The 19580-nt window shown below is 37.7% G+C and overlaps 1 protein-coding gene across 2 annotated transcripts in view; it reads left to right on the top strand.

Moving 5' to 3' along the window:
• Nucleotides 1-558: 558 nt before the first annotated feature.
• GRAMD1C (GRAM domain containing 1C) overlaps nucleotides 559-19580 on the top strand; it is a 95986-nt gene continuing 76964 nt past the window's right edge. For both annotated transcript variants that reach the window (XM_059921109.1, XM_059921108.1), the window contains exon 1: nucleotides 559-631. In XM_059921109.1, coding sequence (XP_059777092.1) covers nucleotides 605-631 — 27 coding nt within the window. In that variant the 5' untranslated portion in view covers nucleotides 559-604. The remainder of the gene's footprint in view (nucleotides 632-19580) is intronic.

The following is a 19580-nucleotide window of genomic DNA, read 5'->3' as shown; positions in this document are numbered from 1 at the left end:
CTAGCAAAGATAGAACTGCCGGGGCTTCCCTGGTGGCGCAGTGGTTGAGAGTGTGCCTGCCAATACAGGGGACACGGGTTTGAGCCCTGGTCTGGGAAGATCCCACATGCCGCCGAGCAACTAGGCCCGTGAGCCACAACTACTGAGCCTGCGCGTCTGGAGCCTGTGCTCTGCAGCAAGAGAGGCCGCGATAGTGAGAGGCCCGCGCACCGCGATGAAGAGTGGTCCCCGCTCGCCGCAACTAGAGAAAGCCCTTGCACAGAAACGAAGACCCAACACAGCCAAAAATTAAAAAAAATAATAAATAAAAATAAATAAATAAAATAAAAATAAAGGAAAAAAAAAAAAAAAAGGCCTGCCAGCTAACAAATTAACATTACAACTGGGGTAGGGGTGCGTGTGGAGGGGGTGAGTCGTGAATGGCCGCCAGAGGGCGCAAGACGCGCCGACGGGACCCAAGGTGGCCCTCGGAGCGCGGGCGGGAGGGACGCGCGGGGCCGGGAGCCCGGAGCGCGCGCCGGGGGGGCCGCGGGGCGCGCGCCTGCAGCCCCCTCCCCGCGGCGGGGCGCGCGTGCGCGGTACCTCGGCGGCGGAGGGATCCGCGATGGAAGGCGCTCTGACGGTCCGCCAGGTAAGCGGCGCCGCGCTGGGACGAGTTCCCAAGCCGGGGATTTACCCGGCAGTTTTCTTCACGAAGGTTGTTTGAACCCTCTCAGATTATGAAAATTATTTCGTCTTTTTCCTTTTCTTGGTGCTCTTTAGAGTAATTTGGCAAGTTGTTACCGAGGAAACGGTGTCCTGTGCTTCCTGGGAGCCTTTCGGTCTGCGCGGTGGTGGGAAGATCTGCTTGTTTGTGGGCGTGGAAGGCTGGCGTTTGGTCCCGAGATGTCCTAGTCCGGACGCCCCAGCCTAAGGCCCCACTGTCATGATTCCGACCTGGGATCACGTCGATCCAGTCTCACGCCATTCCCTTAACTTTCAGCTCTTGATAAAAGGGCTCAGAACTATAGATAGTTTAAATCACTGTGCTGTCAACCACGTTTTTGGTTTCAGCTAGTTTTATTTGTTTACTACCTTATTTGATTAACGGAAGAACTTGCTGATTAATCTCTAGGGTGAAAGCCCACTTTTGTTGCAGGAGTACCTGCATTTCTGAACACTATCCTCATTGCTTTTACCTTGGTTGTGTGTGTGTATTTTACTTTGAGAGAGTTGCAGTCAGTGCAGTCCCTTTTAATCGAGAGCATTTTATAGTTTATAAAACGGCAGAGGCACTCAAATAATTGTTGGATGAGCAAATAAATGAATGTGCTATGTCAGTTGATTCTCAAAACATTACTATGAAATAGGCCAGGTAGATATTTACAGACCGAAGCAGTCACTCATTCAGCTGTGTCCCTGGCACTGCGTGTTTGGGATAAATGGGGAGCAACACAGACGATCCCTGCTCTCAGTGAGCTTATTGTCTAGACTAGAGAGCATTGTTACCCAGACTGTGGAGTGGAGAAAACAGATTTAGAGAGGTTGAGCGACTGCAAGTGACCGCGTAGCTAATACCTTAGAGAGCTAGGATTCTGCTGTGGCCACTCTGTAAAGCCAGAATGGACTCCTACCCAACATTTGATTTGGAGAGAGAAACTGACGATGCCACACACACACACCGTGAAGAGGTTTAGTACTTATATTTAAAGGCGTATTACTTATATATGTACATAGTGAAGAGGGAAGAGCAGGGCAGTCTTCTCAAGAAGATCCAAAATGATTTGAAAGGGCAAGGGAAGGAGGCTGGCTTTGGGCTTTTATTGTGGTTAGGGGGTGGGGTCAGGGGTTCCTGTGTGCCTACAGGGTCTTGCTTGGTTTGACTCTCCCACCCATACCAAAGGAAAGAGCACCCAGGCTTTTTTTTTTTTTTTTTTTTTTGCCAACTTGCCCATTTGAGGGACAGAGAGGAAGAAGGAGGGGGTGAGGCCTAAAAGCTGTCAGCAGGCAAACATAAAAAAATTGAATGAGACTGTTTACAGTTCACCGTTGGTGTCTTGACTGATGACTGAAATGTACCATTTTTCATTGAGTTTAATTTTGAACTTGTTTAAGTAAGCCATCATGGCTGTGGTATGAGGGCTGCAGCCTGAAGTCAGTAAGGAAAATGTAAGTTCCATGGAATGCCTTGTTCAAGAGCCCAATGATGTGTATTTTGAGAAATAAAATGAGTACCTTGGTCACTATTAGTAATGTCTAGAACTCTTGATGGGGATAAGGAGTGTCTTGGTGAGGCCTTTTATTGTGGCTTTAGTTTATGTATAGACACGTGGACCATGATTTATATTTTGAGTATCTGAAAGCAAGAGAGTTCCAGAGTTCTTTACTCCAAATGGTACAACTCCTAGGCAATGGCCCAAGAGTCTGTGAAAATGTGCAGATGGAGCCGACTGTTGGCCAGAGCATTCAGTGTTAAGAAAACTGGGGGAAGTTCAGCCAGTTGTGCAGACCTCTGGGTCCTTTCCTTCCTCAGAGACATCCTGGTTAAGGGATGAAAAGCAGTAGGTCTCCAGTGAGCTCCAGCACGTGTAGGGGTCATGATGCTGCTGTCCACTGAACAGTAAGTTTGTCCCTCACACTTCAGATGGGAGTTAGAAGTGTTGAACGCCTATTGCTTTCACTCGGTTGAATCCAAACTGGTCTCCAGGTATTCAAGGGGTTCGGGAGAGGGGTGACCTCTTCTAGCACCATGACATCTGAATGAGAACAGGGGAGGGCCATGCCTGCCTGTAGGTGGGATATGCCGGAGGGCCCAGGTGTGTTTCTGCCCTGCAGCAAGGAGACCTTGGTGGCTATGTTGAGCTTGCAAGGTGTTGCTCCCAGGACCCAAGGCATAATGGGCATCTGGGTATGGAGGGTCATAGGCTCAGGGCTTGTGAGAGCCTCTGCTTCTAGGAGGGTCCAGTGTGCTGTCAGTCATGGCTGTTTAAATGGCATATTGTGTGGAGGTGAGGAGAGAGTTTCTTGCACCAGAAGCCAGTGGACAACTTATGGACACTGTGGGTGGTCCAGAGACTCCAGGAGTCATGAAAAGAGGCTGCTAAAGTCTCTACAGTGAAGGATTCTTTGTGTGTTTATATGTGTGTTTGTGTGTGGGGTTTTTTCGTGTGTGGGGGGATAGGGGGAGGAAGTAGCACTGTTGGGAGTGTCTGTTATATTATAATTTTGACAAATTTTAGAATCTTTTTTGGGAATCCACCTATTAAGGGTGGATTGACCTGCGAGTAACAGCGTAAACAGGCTTAAGTAAAATTTGTAAATGAGTAATATATAGCCTCCAGTATCCAAAAGGACCTAAAAGATGTTGGACTTTGCTTTTTTTTATTTATTTTATTCAAGTATAGTTGATTTACAATGTTGTGTTAATTTCTGCTGTACAGCCAAGTGATATATACATTCTTTTTCATATTCTTTTCCATTATGGTTTATCACAGGATATTGAATATGTATTGTTCCTTGTTGGACTTGTTCTAATGTTGCTCCTTGACATTGTCAGGGATGGAGTGGCCCTTGGTTTACCAAATAGTTTTCACGAATGTAACCAAGGTAGCAGGTCTTACACTATGTGTGGGGCAATGACCCATCCTCTTTTCATGAGTATTTGCACGTCCTGAATGGGTGTGTCAAAAGAATGTCCTCAGAGGAGGATGTAATCAATGTAACATCATCATACCTGTGCTCCTGGAGAGAATTGGATACAGTTACCTATAAAGGTTGTATGTGGTGGCAAGGCTTTTGAGATACCTTATGGGTAGCCAGGTAAAGGTATATCATGTCCCTCTGGAGGGGAAGGCAAACTGTGACTGAGAAGTCACTGAACAGAACATATTTGTCAAACTTATAACATCAGAATACTTACCAGTTTCTGATTGGATGGTGTCAGTAATTTTAATAGTATTGGGTAGAGGGGCCTTCACGGGTAGGACCATAGCATCAGGGATACAGTAATCAACTGTGAGGCACTATTCATTTTTCCATCTTTACCAGGCCACATTGGGCTGTTAAATGGAGAAGCAATAGGGATAATCACTCTTTCACTAATTAGGTCTTATATAATAAATCTCAATCTTTGAAGGCCCTGTTTTATTTTACATTGAGCTATGTTAGCTATTTTAACTAGGGGTTGAGGGGTGGTGCATAGAGTCCGACTTTTATAAAAGCCATTTTGTAAGCCCCAAAGACTTGATGTAAATTTATTACTCATTGGGTCAGAGCATCCTTTGCCACTACAGGATATTTTAGGGCAATGTGTTCTATGACCAGGGAGAATTTAGGCAAGATAGTAGTTCTGGTAGTTAAGGTGAGACATACCTATTTGTTGTCTATTTTATGTTGAGTAATTCCTCTAAGATTATAGAGGGTAACTTGTTTAAATTTAGTTCTTTTTTTTTTTTTAAATTTAGTTCTTTAGATCTTCAGGTATAACTGTAGTTTGAGCCCAGTATTGATTAGAACCATGAAGATTTGCCAATCAGTGCATTTCAGCGGATGTTGAAGTTCATTCAAAACCTATGCTATAAATCCCACTCCTGTGCATATATCTAGAGAAGAGATACATGCACCCCAATGTTCATAGCAGCACTGTTTACAATAGCCAAGACATGGAAGCAACCTAAGTGTCCATCAATAGATGAATGGATAAAGGAGATGTGGTACATATATATACAATGGAATATTACTCAGCCATAAAAAAGAATGAAATAATGCCATTTGCAGTAACATGGATGGATCTAGAAATTATCATATTAAGTGAAGTAAGTCAAGGACAAAAATCATATCATGTCACTTATATGTAGAAGCTTAAAAAAAATGATATAAATGAACTTATTACAAAACAGAAAGAGACTCACAGACATAGAAAACAACCTTATGGTTACCAGAGGGGATGGTGCGGGCGGGGAGAGGTAAATTAGGAGTTAGGGATTAACATGTGCACACTACTATATATAAAACAGATAAACAATAAGGACCTACTGATGTTGAATATCTTGTAATAACCTATAATGGAAAAGAATCTGAAAAAGAATATATATTTAGAACTGAATCACTTTGCTGTACACCTGAAACTGACACAACACTGTAAGTTAACTATACTTCAATAAAAAAATGGTTATATATTTTTTAAAAACCCTATGCTGTAGAGGTATGAAAACCAATCTTTACCTTTTGTTGTATAAATTATTTTAATACGTTTTGGATTTCCAGCTGCGTCAAATTGTGGACCTCTGTTTCAAGTTTTTTTTTTTTTTTGGTTGGTTTCTTCTCCCTGTATCCAGCCGTGTTTGTTTCTTTTTCTCTCTCTCTTTTTGATGGTTAGTGAATGTACTTCCTGTGGAGGGGGTCCTCTCTATCCTTTCATATTTGTAAATTTCTTCCTCCAGAGACCCTCAAATCAGTATCACCAGGGTTAGGGGCTTCCCCCATGGCAGTGGTTACTTCATAGAGTTTAGGAAACTCAAGCTGAAGTTGTGTTTGAATTACCCCTTTACTGTGCCACACGGGTGCTGTGGGTGCTTTTCCCTGTAACCCTGAGGATCAGCATTTTTGTTAAAAGAGGCATAGGTGGTGACTGCAGTAGCCTATGCAGCAGTGTTTAAGATCCTGGTGAGCTTTGTGCTCTTATGATGGAAGCCGCTCCACCCCCGCTCCCTTTTTTTTTTAACTCTATAGTGACTGTTCTTTCACGAGTGACCACCCCATGGGCCAATATCTTGCATAGGGTATAACCTTTCCCCTAAGCACTCTATAGGTTGAGGCCAGTGCCTGGTTGAGACATCTGATTCATTTATTTTATTTCTTCGTGTTTGTATAAATCAGAGTTAATTTACCAATTTCCCTACCAATGGACAGTAAGGTTGTTTCCACTTTCTTGGTGATACAAACATTGTTAACTTCATGTACATTAAATTGCTGGGTGGTAGTACATGTATACCCACCTTAGACCCTACTAGGCATTGCAAATTATTCTCCAAAGAGGTTGAACCAGTTGTTAACTCCCGTTACTTTTTTTTTTTTTTTTTTTCTGTTTAATTGTTCCTCTAGCTGACTATGAACTCCTGGTTCACTCTAGTGCCAACTAAACTACCTAATAAATAGTAGCAGTTGGAAAGTATATGTTGCATGTATAAACATATGAATTATAGAAGCAAAAACATATTAATTACTCTTTTCTAAAAGCTTACATACTGTCCTTTTTATATTGATTTGAGTATTTTGAACATTAACTGTTTTCTTTTTAAAATGGGGCATTTCTCAGTAAGTAGTTTAATTGTTTGATACTTGTTTCCAGGTAGTAAATGAAAGGGATTCAAGCTTTGCTGCTGAGTTACAGGAAGAGTTAGAGGAAAATCTTAGTCCAGTTGTGGATGAGAATAATATAGTGTCAGCTACAAAACAGGGGCCCAATTTACATAACTGGAGTGGTGACTGGAGCTTTTGGGTAATATATTTTCTTTCTTATATCTTCATTTTAATCTTAAATGCAATATTTCTTTGTCTATAGCAATTCTTATTTATAATATTTTCTTATTAACTTCTAGACTTTAGATATTTAAGTTTTAATCCAGAGTCCCAAAGACATTTCTGGTTATGCTCTCCTTTGGCCACTAGAATGCAGTGTTGTGGCCACTGCATTGGGATGCAGTGATGGAGTAGGATTATCTGCTCCAGTTTCCCTGGGAGAAAACTACACCACAGAAATGGATTCCACTTACATTGTTGTTCCTTATATTGGCAAGAGACTAATATCATACAGAAACTGTATTTCTCAGTGTTACTGAGAAACCAGCCACTTTACATAATTTTGATTTAAAGAATTAGTTCCTGTACCTAAAAGGAGGTTTAACAACGTTTGACCTGTAGTGTGTAATGATTATAGGATAGGTTTTAAAGGTAGGAGTTTCATATTCTTTTTGCCCTGTGTTCACCTGGTTGTATATCCTGGATATGCTTCAGGTTTCCCCACTGTAAAATGAGACTCTTGCTTGTTGATTAGGAGCACAGAGTCTTTGGTAAGAACAACATTTCTGTTACCATATGAATGCCAGCAGTTATTATTTTAAAGGGCTCATTCTAAATCTAGCAATTCCTATGAGAGTTATGAGCCATTTGATAGAATCTGGTGAAATGCAACTGTAAGTGAAATTTACATAAGATTCTAAGGCATATGTAGTTCCAATACTTATTCATTAGAAAGCTCGTCTCTTGAGGATTAGGTATACTTGGTAGCAGAATTTCTTATAATTTTAGACTAGATTAAGAAAAAACATAATATTAACAGGTTATAAGGATCAGTTTAAGCACCATTATTCCGTTCATAATTAGCAGCTCATTTATTGAATGCTATTGAATCTTAGCATAAATAACAGGTTCTTACTGCCCATTAAAAAAATTAACATCATATATTTTTTTGGAATCATATACTAAGGAAAATATTTAATTGCTAAGAAATATACTAAAATAGCTACATATCCTAAAAATCATGTCATCTATATTGATTATATTATTTTTGGTCACATTTTGAGGAAGTTTATGACTGCTGTAGTGTTTTCACCCTTCTGCACTGTGATTTTTATAGCTTATGTTATAGTTTGGAAAACCTTTATAGCTCCAAGTGTTATCTACAGGGCTAGACTGTAGCAGTTCCTGTGGCAGACTTAAAACAAAAAAGGGTGAAGCAAGAAAAGGAAAAAGCAAAGGAATGAGAGGATTTAGAAATAGAAGGAGAGAGAAAAATAGAGGTAAGTGTTCTAGAGCTTTGCTACTCTTTAAGTTTGGTATGTGGGGCTAGCAGACTCGGCATTACCTGATTAGAAATGCAGAATCCTGGGCCCAACCTCAGACCTACTGAATCAGAATCTTCATTTTCACAAGAATTCCAGGTGATTTGTATGCACATTCAAGTTTGAGAAGCACTGACTTAGAGTGTCAAATGTTCACTTTGGCTCAGTTTAAGTTTCTATGATGATTGCAAACACTTTATTTTGAGGACTTTTTATATGAATTCGCATGGAATAGATTTACAGACAAATACAACATCTCAGAAATTTTACTAACTTTTCCAGAGGTCACTTATTCAGAAACTAGAACTATCAGAACTTAGAAGCAAACAAAACCAAAAAAGAACCTGAAGAGCTAAATCAGAGTTGATGCCGATGGATCTTGTAAAAGGAGAATCCCTAAGCTTTCATTTGGAATTTCTTTAATGTATTTTTTGACATGTTTTTTATAAGCCTAAATAAGTAGGTTCCCATTGTGTAATTGAATAGATTATTGGAGATGGGAATTATTTGGTGATGACACATGGACAGTAGCAAGAAATGATAGCAGAAGCTCAAAAAGTGTAGGAACTTGGGCCTCTCAATGTGGAGGCCAAAGGTCTATGCAGAGCATTGACTCTAATATAGTACTGTAGCTGGTAAAAATGGTTAAGAAGTCTGGAAAATAAATAATGCATTTTTTTCCCTCTGCCATTTTAAATCCATATGCTTCTACCACTCTACTCCGCCATGTTGCCATTTTCATGTTCTCCCGGCAATAAAGTAGGAATTGAATGAGTACAGTAAGATGGCAGAGTTCACCGAGAGATCCAAAAGTAACAGAACGAAGACCAATAGCATAACAGGAAAATATTCATGCGGCACATGACTGGGTAGTTAAGCAAAGAATTAGTAGAGTGTCAGAGCCGTTTCACTGGAACACCCAAGGAACGTAGTTTTGCGCCTTTTCACTTTGGGAAAGTTTCTACCAAAAAAGATTGAGCACTTTGTAAACTTTTGGTATTTAAAGTGTTAAGCCCCAGGGATCTGAAAACTTCACTTAGGTGGAATATCTCATATATTCTGGCCCGGCTAACTCTATTGATCTAACTGTAATGAATTTAGAGGCCAGCATGATATAATTGAACAAATTGGAGATCAGGAACAAAACATCTGGGATAGAGTGCATGCTCTGCCCCTGGTGATTTCACTGTGTAGTGCTCTTGAGTATGTTGTTTAACCTGTTCGGCCTCAGGTGGCTCACTTGTAAAATTCGAGATTGGGCCATAGTATTGCAGCACCAGTGTGTCTTGAATCAAGACAAAAGAGGTTTATGGCTAGCAAGTGCTCATAAATTACAGTCCTGAAAGCTTTGTGTCTGTCGGTCATAAGAGAGTATGTTACATGGGGAACACCTTCCCTTAACATTGTCCCAGTTGTAAAAAGGTTGAAAAGTTCTAGATAAGAGGACATAATATTTGTACTATTGGAAAATTATTTTGATGCTTTCCCGCAAATAAAAAAAATTGTGAAAACTTAACAAAAGGATATAAGAAAGTAAACCAAAGTTTATTAAGGTTTCCCCCCCACCCCCGAAGTTGATTTATTTTAGACCCTATCCATTTAATCTTAATAGACTGGCTAGTGTCTTTCTGACAGTAGGACTTTAATTTAAATGAATATGATTAAATCACCGTAGCAACTGATACTGAGATCAAAAGCTACAGATTTTCGATTTCCATCTTATAATATAAACATAGGAATCTTGTTACATTTGTTTTATTTTTTTATTTTAAAATGAAAATATTTAATCCTAGTATGTGGGAGGTGAGTTTTATCATTAACTTTTAAATCCCAATGTAACAATAAAAATGATGTGAAATGAAGAAATGAAATTTAAAATGAAGTTAATAGGAAATAACTATTTATGCTTTGCCCTTTATCTGTTAGCAAAAATACATAGCAGAAGAAAAAAACCCAAAATCAAAAACTTTTTTTTTTCCTGACTAAAGTAATGGTATAGTCCCCGTGGATTAGGTCCCAGAGGAAAAGCATACAGAGATCTGCAGCAGATGCATTTATTTAGTGTTAACTTCTCTTAGTGCTGTAGAGCTAGCAACTATTGGGAGTAGAAAAAAGCCTTTGAGATTTTCTGTTATGTATGTTTAGAAGATGACATCCTTTACTGGATTTTTAAAAATTTTTATTGGAGTATAGGTGATTTACAATGTTGTGTTAGTTTCAGGCATACAGCAAAGTGAATCAGTTATATATATACATATATCCACTCTTTTTGTTTTTTTTTAGATTCTTTTCCATATAGGCCATTACAGAGTATTGAATAGAGTTCCTTGTGCTATACAGCAGGTTCTTATTAGTTATCTATTTTATGTATAGTAGTGTGTACAGGTCAATCCCAGTCTCCCAATTTATCCCTCCCCACCCCTTATTCCCTGGTAACCATAAGTTTGTTTTCTACATCCGTGACTCTACTTCTATTTTGTAAATAAGTTCATTTGTACCCTTTTTTTTTAGATTCCACATATAAGCATATGATATTTGTTTTTCTGTGTCTGACTTAACTTCACTAAGTATGAAAATCTCTAGGTCCATCCATGTTGCTGCAATACTGGATTTTTTTTTTTTTTTTTTAGTAATCTTTTATTTATTTGTTTATTTTTATATTTATTTTTGGCTGTGTTGCGTCTTCGTTTCTGTGCGAGGGCTTTCTCTAGTTGAGGCAAGCGGGGGTTACTCTTCATCGCGGGGCGCGGGCCTCTTCACTATCGCGGCCTCTCTTGTTGTGGAGCACAGGCTCCAGACGCGCAGGCTCAGTAGCTGTGGCTCACCGGCCCAGCTGCTCCGCGGCATGTGGGATCTTCCCAGACCAGGGCTCGAACCCGTGTCCCCTGCATTAGCAGGCAGATTCTCAACCACTGCGCCACCAGGGAAGCCAATACTGGATTTTTTAAATAGAAGCATTAGTGCTTTGGGTAAGGTACTTAATAAAGTTCCCATTTAAAAATATTTGTCACTTGTATATACTTACTCCTTAATAGATGATTAGTTGATATTTGCATTTTAAAAGTGGAAGGATTTATAAAGTTTTCTGAATTGTGTAAGTAAAATTAAAACTAAATTTGTTAAGAGGTCCTTGATGTGTTTTTCTTTAAATAATTGTGTATTTGGAAATCTTGACAAATATAAATAGAATAAAGAAGTATTTGATATCAGATCCCTCAGTTCTTTGATTTAGTAAGGGCAATAGGAAAAAGAAGAGGTGGAGTAGGAGAATTTTAAAGAGATTAGAAAATTTGTTGTTTCTTTTTTTGCTCTAAAACATTTTAAGAGCAAAACAAGTCTAGATTTTAAAATATTATCTACATATGTACAGATAATAAGTAGTATACCTATGTTTTAATAAAAAATATTATGTTTGAAGTTTTCTAGATCATAATCTAGTTTTTCTAATTGTACAAGAAATCAGAAGTCTTGATTGTGTGCTTTGTCATTGACGTATTGCATGATCATATTATTGTTATTCACAGGTAAGCGTTTCCACTTATAACTGGGGGATAAAACTTGCCACAAACCAGATTTATAGGTACATCATGACGATTAATTAATGTTGCACTGTACATTTTTTTTTAAAGCCCACGAGGATTAATTAGTATGTTTGTAACAAACTTTGGCAACTAAGAGGCTTCCTGTAATATGCTGTCCTCCACAACATATCTTGGATTTTTTTCAAGCTAAAAATGATATTTTGTATTTTCACTTTGGAAACTGATAAAAAGAGTAAACTCGTTTTCCAATTTCTGTTGGCTTAAAAAACATATTTTATGCAATTAAAAATTTCAATTATAGATAGATATTGTTTGAAAAACCTAGATCTCTTTTTAGCACTTTTAGATTTAATTATAAAGGGATAGGAACTAACATTTCTAGCAATATGGAGAGAGCATTGTCTAACTTAAAAGCTCTTTTGCTACCAAGTACCTAGAAATTCTCCGTGAAATGTTACAAACATCTTTTTAATACAATGCTTTTCTGGGCTCTCTAGGTAGCAAGGGAAATAACTAAGGGCTAAAGGAGAAGAGGGAACTGATTGCCAGAGTTGTAAGCATGAGAATTAATGCTGAGGCAGCCCTGAGGAGTTTATTAGCCTCAGTAACCAAAGGTTTAATGGCCACCCCGGGATAGGGGATGATGCCTTGGATTTGTAGGAACTGGAACTGAGAACTTTTTACAAAGCTATGACTCTTGAAGAGTTTTACCCTCCGTGAAAGGGCAGGTTGAAGACAAGGAAGCTTATCTGTCTCAACTTGGGCTTGGGGTGGTGGGGGAAACTGGGACTTGGATTTGGGACTTGGATTTAATACTTTATGAGCGAGCAGAAGGAGATTCAATAGATAGCATGTTAGTCCCTCTAAAACTTCCTGTCCAACTACCAGAGTGAGCTGCTATTACCCTAGTCACACTTGGCTCAATCATTACGTTATTTTAATTGCATTGTTTCTCTGGTCAAGATGTTACTAAGTAGTAAAATGGCCTAATGGTAGTCAGTACAAATAAGGGTATGGGGTATTGACATCTGAATCAGAATTAAAATCACTTTAAACATTTTCCCCTCTTACACAGAATTAACACCTTTATTCTATCCCTACCAACCTTTCCTTCTTTTACTCTTTTTTTTTCACTTGTAGTTTGAGATAATTTTACATTCACATGTAGTTGTAAGAATAATAGAGATACTCTGTACCCTTTAAACAGTTTTGCCTAATGGTAACATCCTGCAAAACTGTAGTACAATATCACGGCTAGCATATTGATATTGATAAGGTCAAGATATGGAACATTTCTTTCACAACAAGAATCCTTTTTATAGGCACAACCCTTTTATAGACACAGCCACTTTATTTCTGCCCCTTGCCCCTACTTAACCCTTGGCAACCACTAACCTGTTTTCCAGGTTAGTGGAAAACATTTTCCATTTTGATAATTGTTTCATTTCAAGAATATTATATAAAAGAAATAATACAGTTATGTAACATTTTATATTGGCTATTTTCACTCATATTCCCCTGCAGATCCATCCATTTTGTTTTATGTACCAATAGTTTATTCCTCTTTAATGCTGAGTAGTATTCCATGGTATGGATCAATCACAGTTTAACCATTCTTCCATTGAAGAACATCTGGGCTGTTTCCAGTTTTTGACCATGATGAATAAAGCTGCTATAAACATCCACGTACAGGTGTTTGTGTGAACATAAGTTTTCATCTGGGATAAATGCCCAGGAGTGCAATTGTTGGGTCATCTGATCGTTGCATATTTAGTTTTTAAGAAACTGCCAAACTTTTCCAGAGTTGCTGTACTATTTTACATTTCCACTAGCAAAGTGTGAGTGATACAATTTCTCTGCATTCTTGCCTCCTTGTTGACTGTTTTTATCGTGAAAAGGGCCCTTACATATAAATTTAAATTTTAGAATATAGCCATACCTTGTTTTATTGCACTTCACAGATATTGCATACTTTACAAATTGAAGGTTTGTAGCTTGTGTTGAGCAAGCCTGTCAGTACCATTTTTCCAACAACATTTGCTCACTTTGTGTCTCTGTGTCACATTTTGGTAATTCTTGCGTATTTCAAACTTTTTTTATTGTTATATTTGTTATGGTGATCTGTGATCAATGATCTTTGATGTTAGTATTGTAATTGTTTGGGGATGTTTTATGTCCGAACATAAGACATTTACCTTGATCAGTAAATGTTTTATGTTTTGACTGCTCCACTGACCTGCCGTTCCCCTGTCTCTCATCCTCTCTGTGGACCTCCCTATTCCCTGAGACACAATAATATTGAGATTAGGCCGTTTAATAACCCTGCAAGTGTTCAAGTGAAAGGAAGAGTCATACATCTCTCACTTTAAATCAAAAGCTAGAAGTGATTAAGCTTAGTGAGGAAAGCATGTCCAAAGCCGAGATAGGCTGAAAGCTAGGCATTTTGCGTCAGTTAGCCATGTTTTGAATGCAAAGGAAAAGTTCTTGAAGGAAACTAAAAGTGCTACTTCAGTGAACAGGAATGATAAGGAAACAAAATAGCCTTATTGCTGATACGGAGAAAGTTTTAGTGGTCTGCATAGAAGATCAAACCAGCCACAACAGTCCCTTAAGCCAAAGCCTAATCCCGACAAGGTCCTAACTCTCTTCAGTTCTGCAAAGACTGAGAGAGGTAAGGAAGCTGCAGAAGAAAAGTTTGAAGCTGGCAGGTGCTGTTTCATGAGGTTTAAGGAAGGAAGCCATCTCCATAACATCAAAGTTCAAGGTGAAACTGCAGTAAAATTATCCAAAATATCTCGCTAAGATAATTAACAAAGGTGGCTACACTAAGCAATAGATTTTCAGTGTAAACAAAAGAGCCTAATACTGGAAGAAGATGCCATCTAGGACATTTATAGCTGGGGAGGAGAAGTCAGTGCTTGTCTTCCGAGCTTCAGAGAACAGGCTGACTCTCTTGTTAGGGTCCAGTGCTGCTGGTGACTTAAATTGAGGCCAGTGCTCATTTACCATTCTGAAAATCCTAGGGCCCTTAAGAATTATGCCAAATCTACTCTGTGCACAACAAGGCCCGGATGGCAGCACATCTGCTTACAATATGGTTTACTGACTATTTTAAGCCCACTGTCGAGACCTGCTGCTTAAAAAAAAGAGTTCTTCAAAATATTACCGCTCATTGACAATGCATCTGGTCACCCAGGAGCTCTGATGGAGATATACAAGGAGATTAATGTTGTTTTCATGCCTGCTAACACAACATTCATGATGCAGCCCATGGGTCAAGGAGTAACTTCGACTTTCAATTCTTGTTATTTAAGAAATACATTTCATAAAACTATAGCTGATATAGGAAGTGATTCCTCTGATGGGTCTGGGCAAAGTAAATTGAAAATCTTCTGGAAAGGATTCACCATCCTAGATGCCATTAAGAACGTTTGTGATTCTTGGGAAAAGGTCAAAATATCAACATTAACAGGAGTTTGGAAGAAGTTGATTTCAGCTCTCATGGATGACTTTGAGGGGTTCAGTACTTTAGTGGAGGAAGTAACTGCAGATGTGGTGGAAATAACAAGAGAACTAGAATTAGAAGTGGAGCCTGAAGACATGACTGAATTGCTGCAATCTCAGGATGAACCTTTAACGGATGAAGAGTTGCTTTTTATAGATGAGCAAAGAAAATGTTTTCATGAGATGGAATCCACTCGTAGTGAAGATGCCGTGAAGATTGCTGAAATGACAACGAAAGGATCTAGAGTATGACATAAACTTAGTTAATAAAGCAGCAGCAGGGTGTGAGAGGATTGACTACAGTTTTGAAAGAACATCTACTGTAAGTAAAATACTATCAAACCGTATTTGCATGCTACAGATAAATCATTCATGAAGGGATGAGTCAGTCTATGTGACAGACTTCATTGTAGTATTATTTTAAGAAATTTCCATAGTCACCCCAACTTCAGCAACCACCACCTTGTTCAGTCAGCAGTTGTCAACATTGAGGCAAAAATCTCCACCAGAAAAAAGATTATGACTTGCTGAAGGCTTGGATGATGGTTAGCATTTTTTAGCAATAAAGTATTTTTAGTTAAGGTATTTACATTTTTTTTAGACATAATGCTATTGCACATTTAATAGACTACAGTATAGTGTAAACATAACTTTTGTATACAGTGGGAAACCAAAAAATTTGAATGGCTCACTTTATTGCAATATTTACTTTATTGCGGTGATCTGGAACTGAACCTGCAGTATCTTTGAGGTATGCCTGTGATCTTGTCTGTATCTGCAAACGATCTTGCTGGGATTTTGGTAGAAATTGTGTAAAACCTATGTATCTTCGGGGAAGATTGGCATTTTTACTACATTGAGTCTTTCAATCCAGGGGCGTGGTATGTCTCTCTGTGTATTTAGATCTCTTGATTTCTTTCATCAGTGTTTTCTAGTTTTCAGCATACACATCTTTTCATATTGTGTTCATATTGGGATTTCTGTTTAGACAATCATGTCATATATAAACAAAGATGGTTTTACTTCTCCCTTATTGATCTGTATGTTTTTTGTTTCCTTTTCTTACCTTGTTGTGCTGAATAGAACTTGCAACACTATGTTGAATAAGAGTGGTAAGAATGGACATCCTTGGCTTTTTCTTGATCTTAGGGAGAAAGCATTGTCTTTCACTATTGAAGTATTTTGTTAACTATAGGTATTTTGTAGATGTTCTTTATCAAATTGAGGAAGTTTCCTGTATTCCTATTTTTCTGAGTTTTTAAAATCACAAATGGGACTTCCCTGGTGGCACAGTGGTTAAGAATCTGCCTGCCAATGCAGGGAACATGGGTTCAAGCCCTGGTCCGGGCAGATCCCACATGCCACAGAGCAACTACGCCTGCAAGCCACAATTACTGAAGTCCGCGCACCTAGAGGCCGTGCTCTGCAACAAAGAGAAGCCACTGCAGTGAGAAGCCCACACACCACAACGAAGAGTAGCCCCTGCTTGCTGCAACTAGAGAAAGCCCGTGTGCAGCAACAAAGACCCAACGCAGCCATAAACAAACAAACAAACAAATTAATTAATTAATAAAATCACAAATGGACATTGACTTTTGTGAAATTTTATTTCTGTTTCAAATGATGTGGTAATGTGATTTTTCTTTTTCAACATGTTAGTATGGTGAATTACGTTGGTCGATTTGTGAATGTTGAACCTGCCTTGGATTCCAGGAATAAACTCCAGTTGGTCATATTGTATAATTTTCATTTATTGCTGTATTGCAGTTGCTAGTATATTGTTAGGGATTTTGCATCTATATTTATGAGGGATATTGTTCTGTAATTTTCTTTTTTTGTACTGTCTTTATCTTGTTTTGGTATCAGGGTAATACTACCTTAATATAATGAGTAGGGAAGTGCTCCCTTCTCTTCTGTTTTTTAGAAGAGGCTGTATAGACTTACAGTTAATTTTTTTAAAGTTTTATAAAATTCTCCACGGAGGCCATCTGGGACTGGAGATTTCTTCCTTGGGAGATTTAAAATTATAGAGTCAATTTCATTAATGGTTGTAAATCTATTCAAATTATTTCATATTGAGTGAGTTGTGATAGTTTGTGTCTATTCATCTAAGTTGTCATATTTATATGTGTAGAGCTGTTTATAGTATTGCCTTATTTCCCTTTGATGTCTTTGGAGTCTGTAGTGCTATATACCTTGTCTTATTCCTCATATTGGTGATTCATATCTTTTTGCTCAAGGTTTTTTTTCCTTTGTCAGTCTTGCTATAGATTTGCCAGTTTCATTGATTATTTTAAAAGAATCATCTCTTTTTTCATCGATACTCTATTTTTGTTTTTCTGTTTCATTGATTTCTCTTATCTTTATTATATACTTTTTTTTTTTTTTTTTTTGCTCATGTTGGGTTTATTTTGCTCTCTCTCTTCTAAGTTTTTGAGTTGGACACTGAGATTATTAGACTTTTCCCCTTTTCTAATGTGTGTATTTAGTGCTATAAATTTGTTTCTCAGCTTCAATTGTGTCCCACAAATGTTGATATATTGTATTTTTATTTTCATTCAGTTCAGTATATTTTTTATTTCCCCTGAGACTTCCTCTTTGCCCCGTGGATTATTTAGATGTGCGTTGTTTAGTGTCCAAGTGTTTGGGAATTTTTGTGCTATCTTCCTGTTGCTGATTTCTAGATTGATTTCATTATGGTCAGAAAACACACTCTGTATGATTTCACTTCTCTTAATTTGTTGAGATGTGGCTGAACATATAGTCTATCTTGGTTTTTGATCCAATACACTTGATATTATCAGTCTTTAAAGTTTTGCTAACCTTATACATTTGAAATAGTACCTGAGAGAACGTAGATGAACTAGACAAATTCCTAGAAAAACACTAACTACTGAAACTGACTCAAGAAGAAATAGAAAATCTCAAAAGACCTATAACAAGGAAAGAGATTGAATTACTAAGAAAACCAAACCAAACCAAACCAAAGCAAGAAAACTTCACAGAGTAAAGCTCAGTACCAGATGGCTTCACTGGCAGATTCTACCACATTGTTTAAAGGAGAATTAACACAAATCCTTCAAAATCTCTTCCATTAAAAAAAAAAAAAAAAAGGAACACTTCCTAAATCATTCACTGAGGCTAGTGTTACCCTGATTCTAAAACCAAAATTAATTGAAAATCTATACATTGCAGTGAACAACTTGAAAACGAAATTTAAAAAAGAATTCCATTTACAATAGCACCAAAAGAATAAAATACTTAGGAATAAATTTAACAAAAGAAGTGTAAGACAGGAACACTGAAACTATGAAGCCGCATGAAATAAATTTTAGATTCTATAAATAAATGAAAAGATATTTTTTGTTCATGAGTTGGAAGATTTAACATTGTTGAGATGGCAGTACTCCCTAAACTAATCTACAAATTCAGTGCCATCCCTATCAAGATCCCAACTGATTTTTTTTTTTTTGGTGTGGAAATTTACAAGCTGAATCTAAGTTCATATGGAAATGCAAGGGCCAAGAATATCTAAGACAATCTTGAAAAAGAGTGAAGTTGGAAAATATAAACATCCTAATTTCAAAACTTACTACAAAGCTACAGTAATCAAGACAATGTGGCCCTGATATAAGGCTAGACACATAGATTAATAGAATAGAATAGAGTCTAGAAATAAACTCTCACATTTATGGTCAGTTGACTTTTGACAAGGGTGCCAAATCAATTCATTGAGGGAAATAGTCTTTTCAACAGATCATTCTGGGACAACTAGATATCCACATACAAAGGAATGAATTTGGACCCCCTATTTCATACTGAATACAAAACTAATTCAAAATGGATCATAGACCTAAATGTAAGAATTAAAATTGTAAAACTTTTAGAAGAAAACATAGGTGTAAATCTTCATGACCTTTGGATTAGGCAATAATTTCTTAGATATGATACAAAGCTCAAGGGGCAAAAAAAAAAAATAGATAAGTTAGACTTCATCAAAGTTAAAAACTTTTGTGATTCAAGGAGTCCATTAAGAAAATGAAAAGACAACTCACAGAATGTGAGAATATATTTGCAGATCAAATATCTGATAAGGGACTTATACTGGAATATATAAAGAACTCATAGCTGAATAATAAAAACACAAATAACCCAATTAAAATGTGAATAGACATTTCTCCAAAGATATGCAAATGGTGAATAAGCACAGGGAAAGATGTTCAACATCAATCATCATTATCTAAACATAAATCAAAACTACAATCAGATACCGTTTCACACCCTCTAGGATGACTGTAATGAAAAAGACAGATGTTAGGTGCTGGCGAGTATGTGGAGAAATAGGAACCCTCATGCATTGCTTGTGGGAATGTAAAATGGTGCAGCCAATTTGGAAAATAGTTTGGCAGTTCCTCAAAATGTTAAACGTAGAGTTACCATGTAAGCCAGCAATTCGACTCTTGGGTATATACCCAAGAGAACTGAAACATATTCACACAAAAATTTGTACATCCATGTTCATAGTGGCAGTATTCATAATAGCCAAAAAATGGAAACAACACTAACGTCCATCAACTGATGAATACATAGATAAAATGTGGTATAATGTATTCATAAAGTGGAATAATATCCATAAACTGAAATGTTGTAATGTTTCATGCTACAATATGGATGAACCTTGAATACATTATGCTAAGTGATAGAAGACAGACAC

Source organism: Balaenoptera ricei, chromosome 4 (assembly GCF_028023285.1).
Source record: "Balaenoptera ricei isolate mBalRic1 chromosome 4, mBalRic1.hap2, whole genome shotgun sequence".
Lineage (NCBI taxonomy): Eukaryota > Metazoa > Chordata > Mammalia > Artiodactyla > Balaenopteridae > Balaenoptera > Balaenoptera ricei.
Note: the sequence above shows the minus strand (reverse complement) of the source record. Positions and strands in the feature narration are given on the sequence as shown.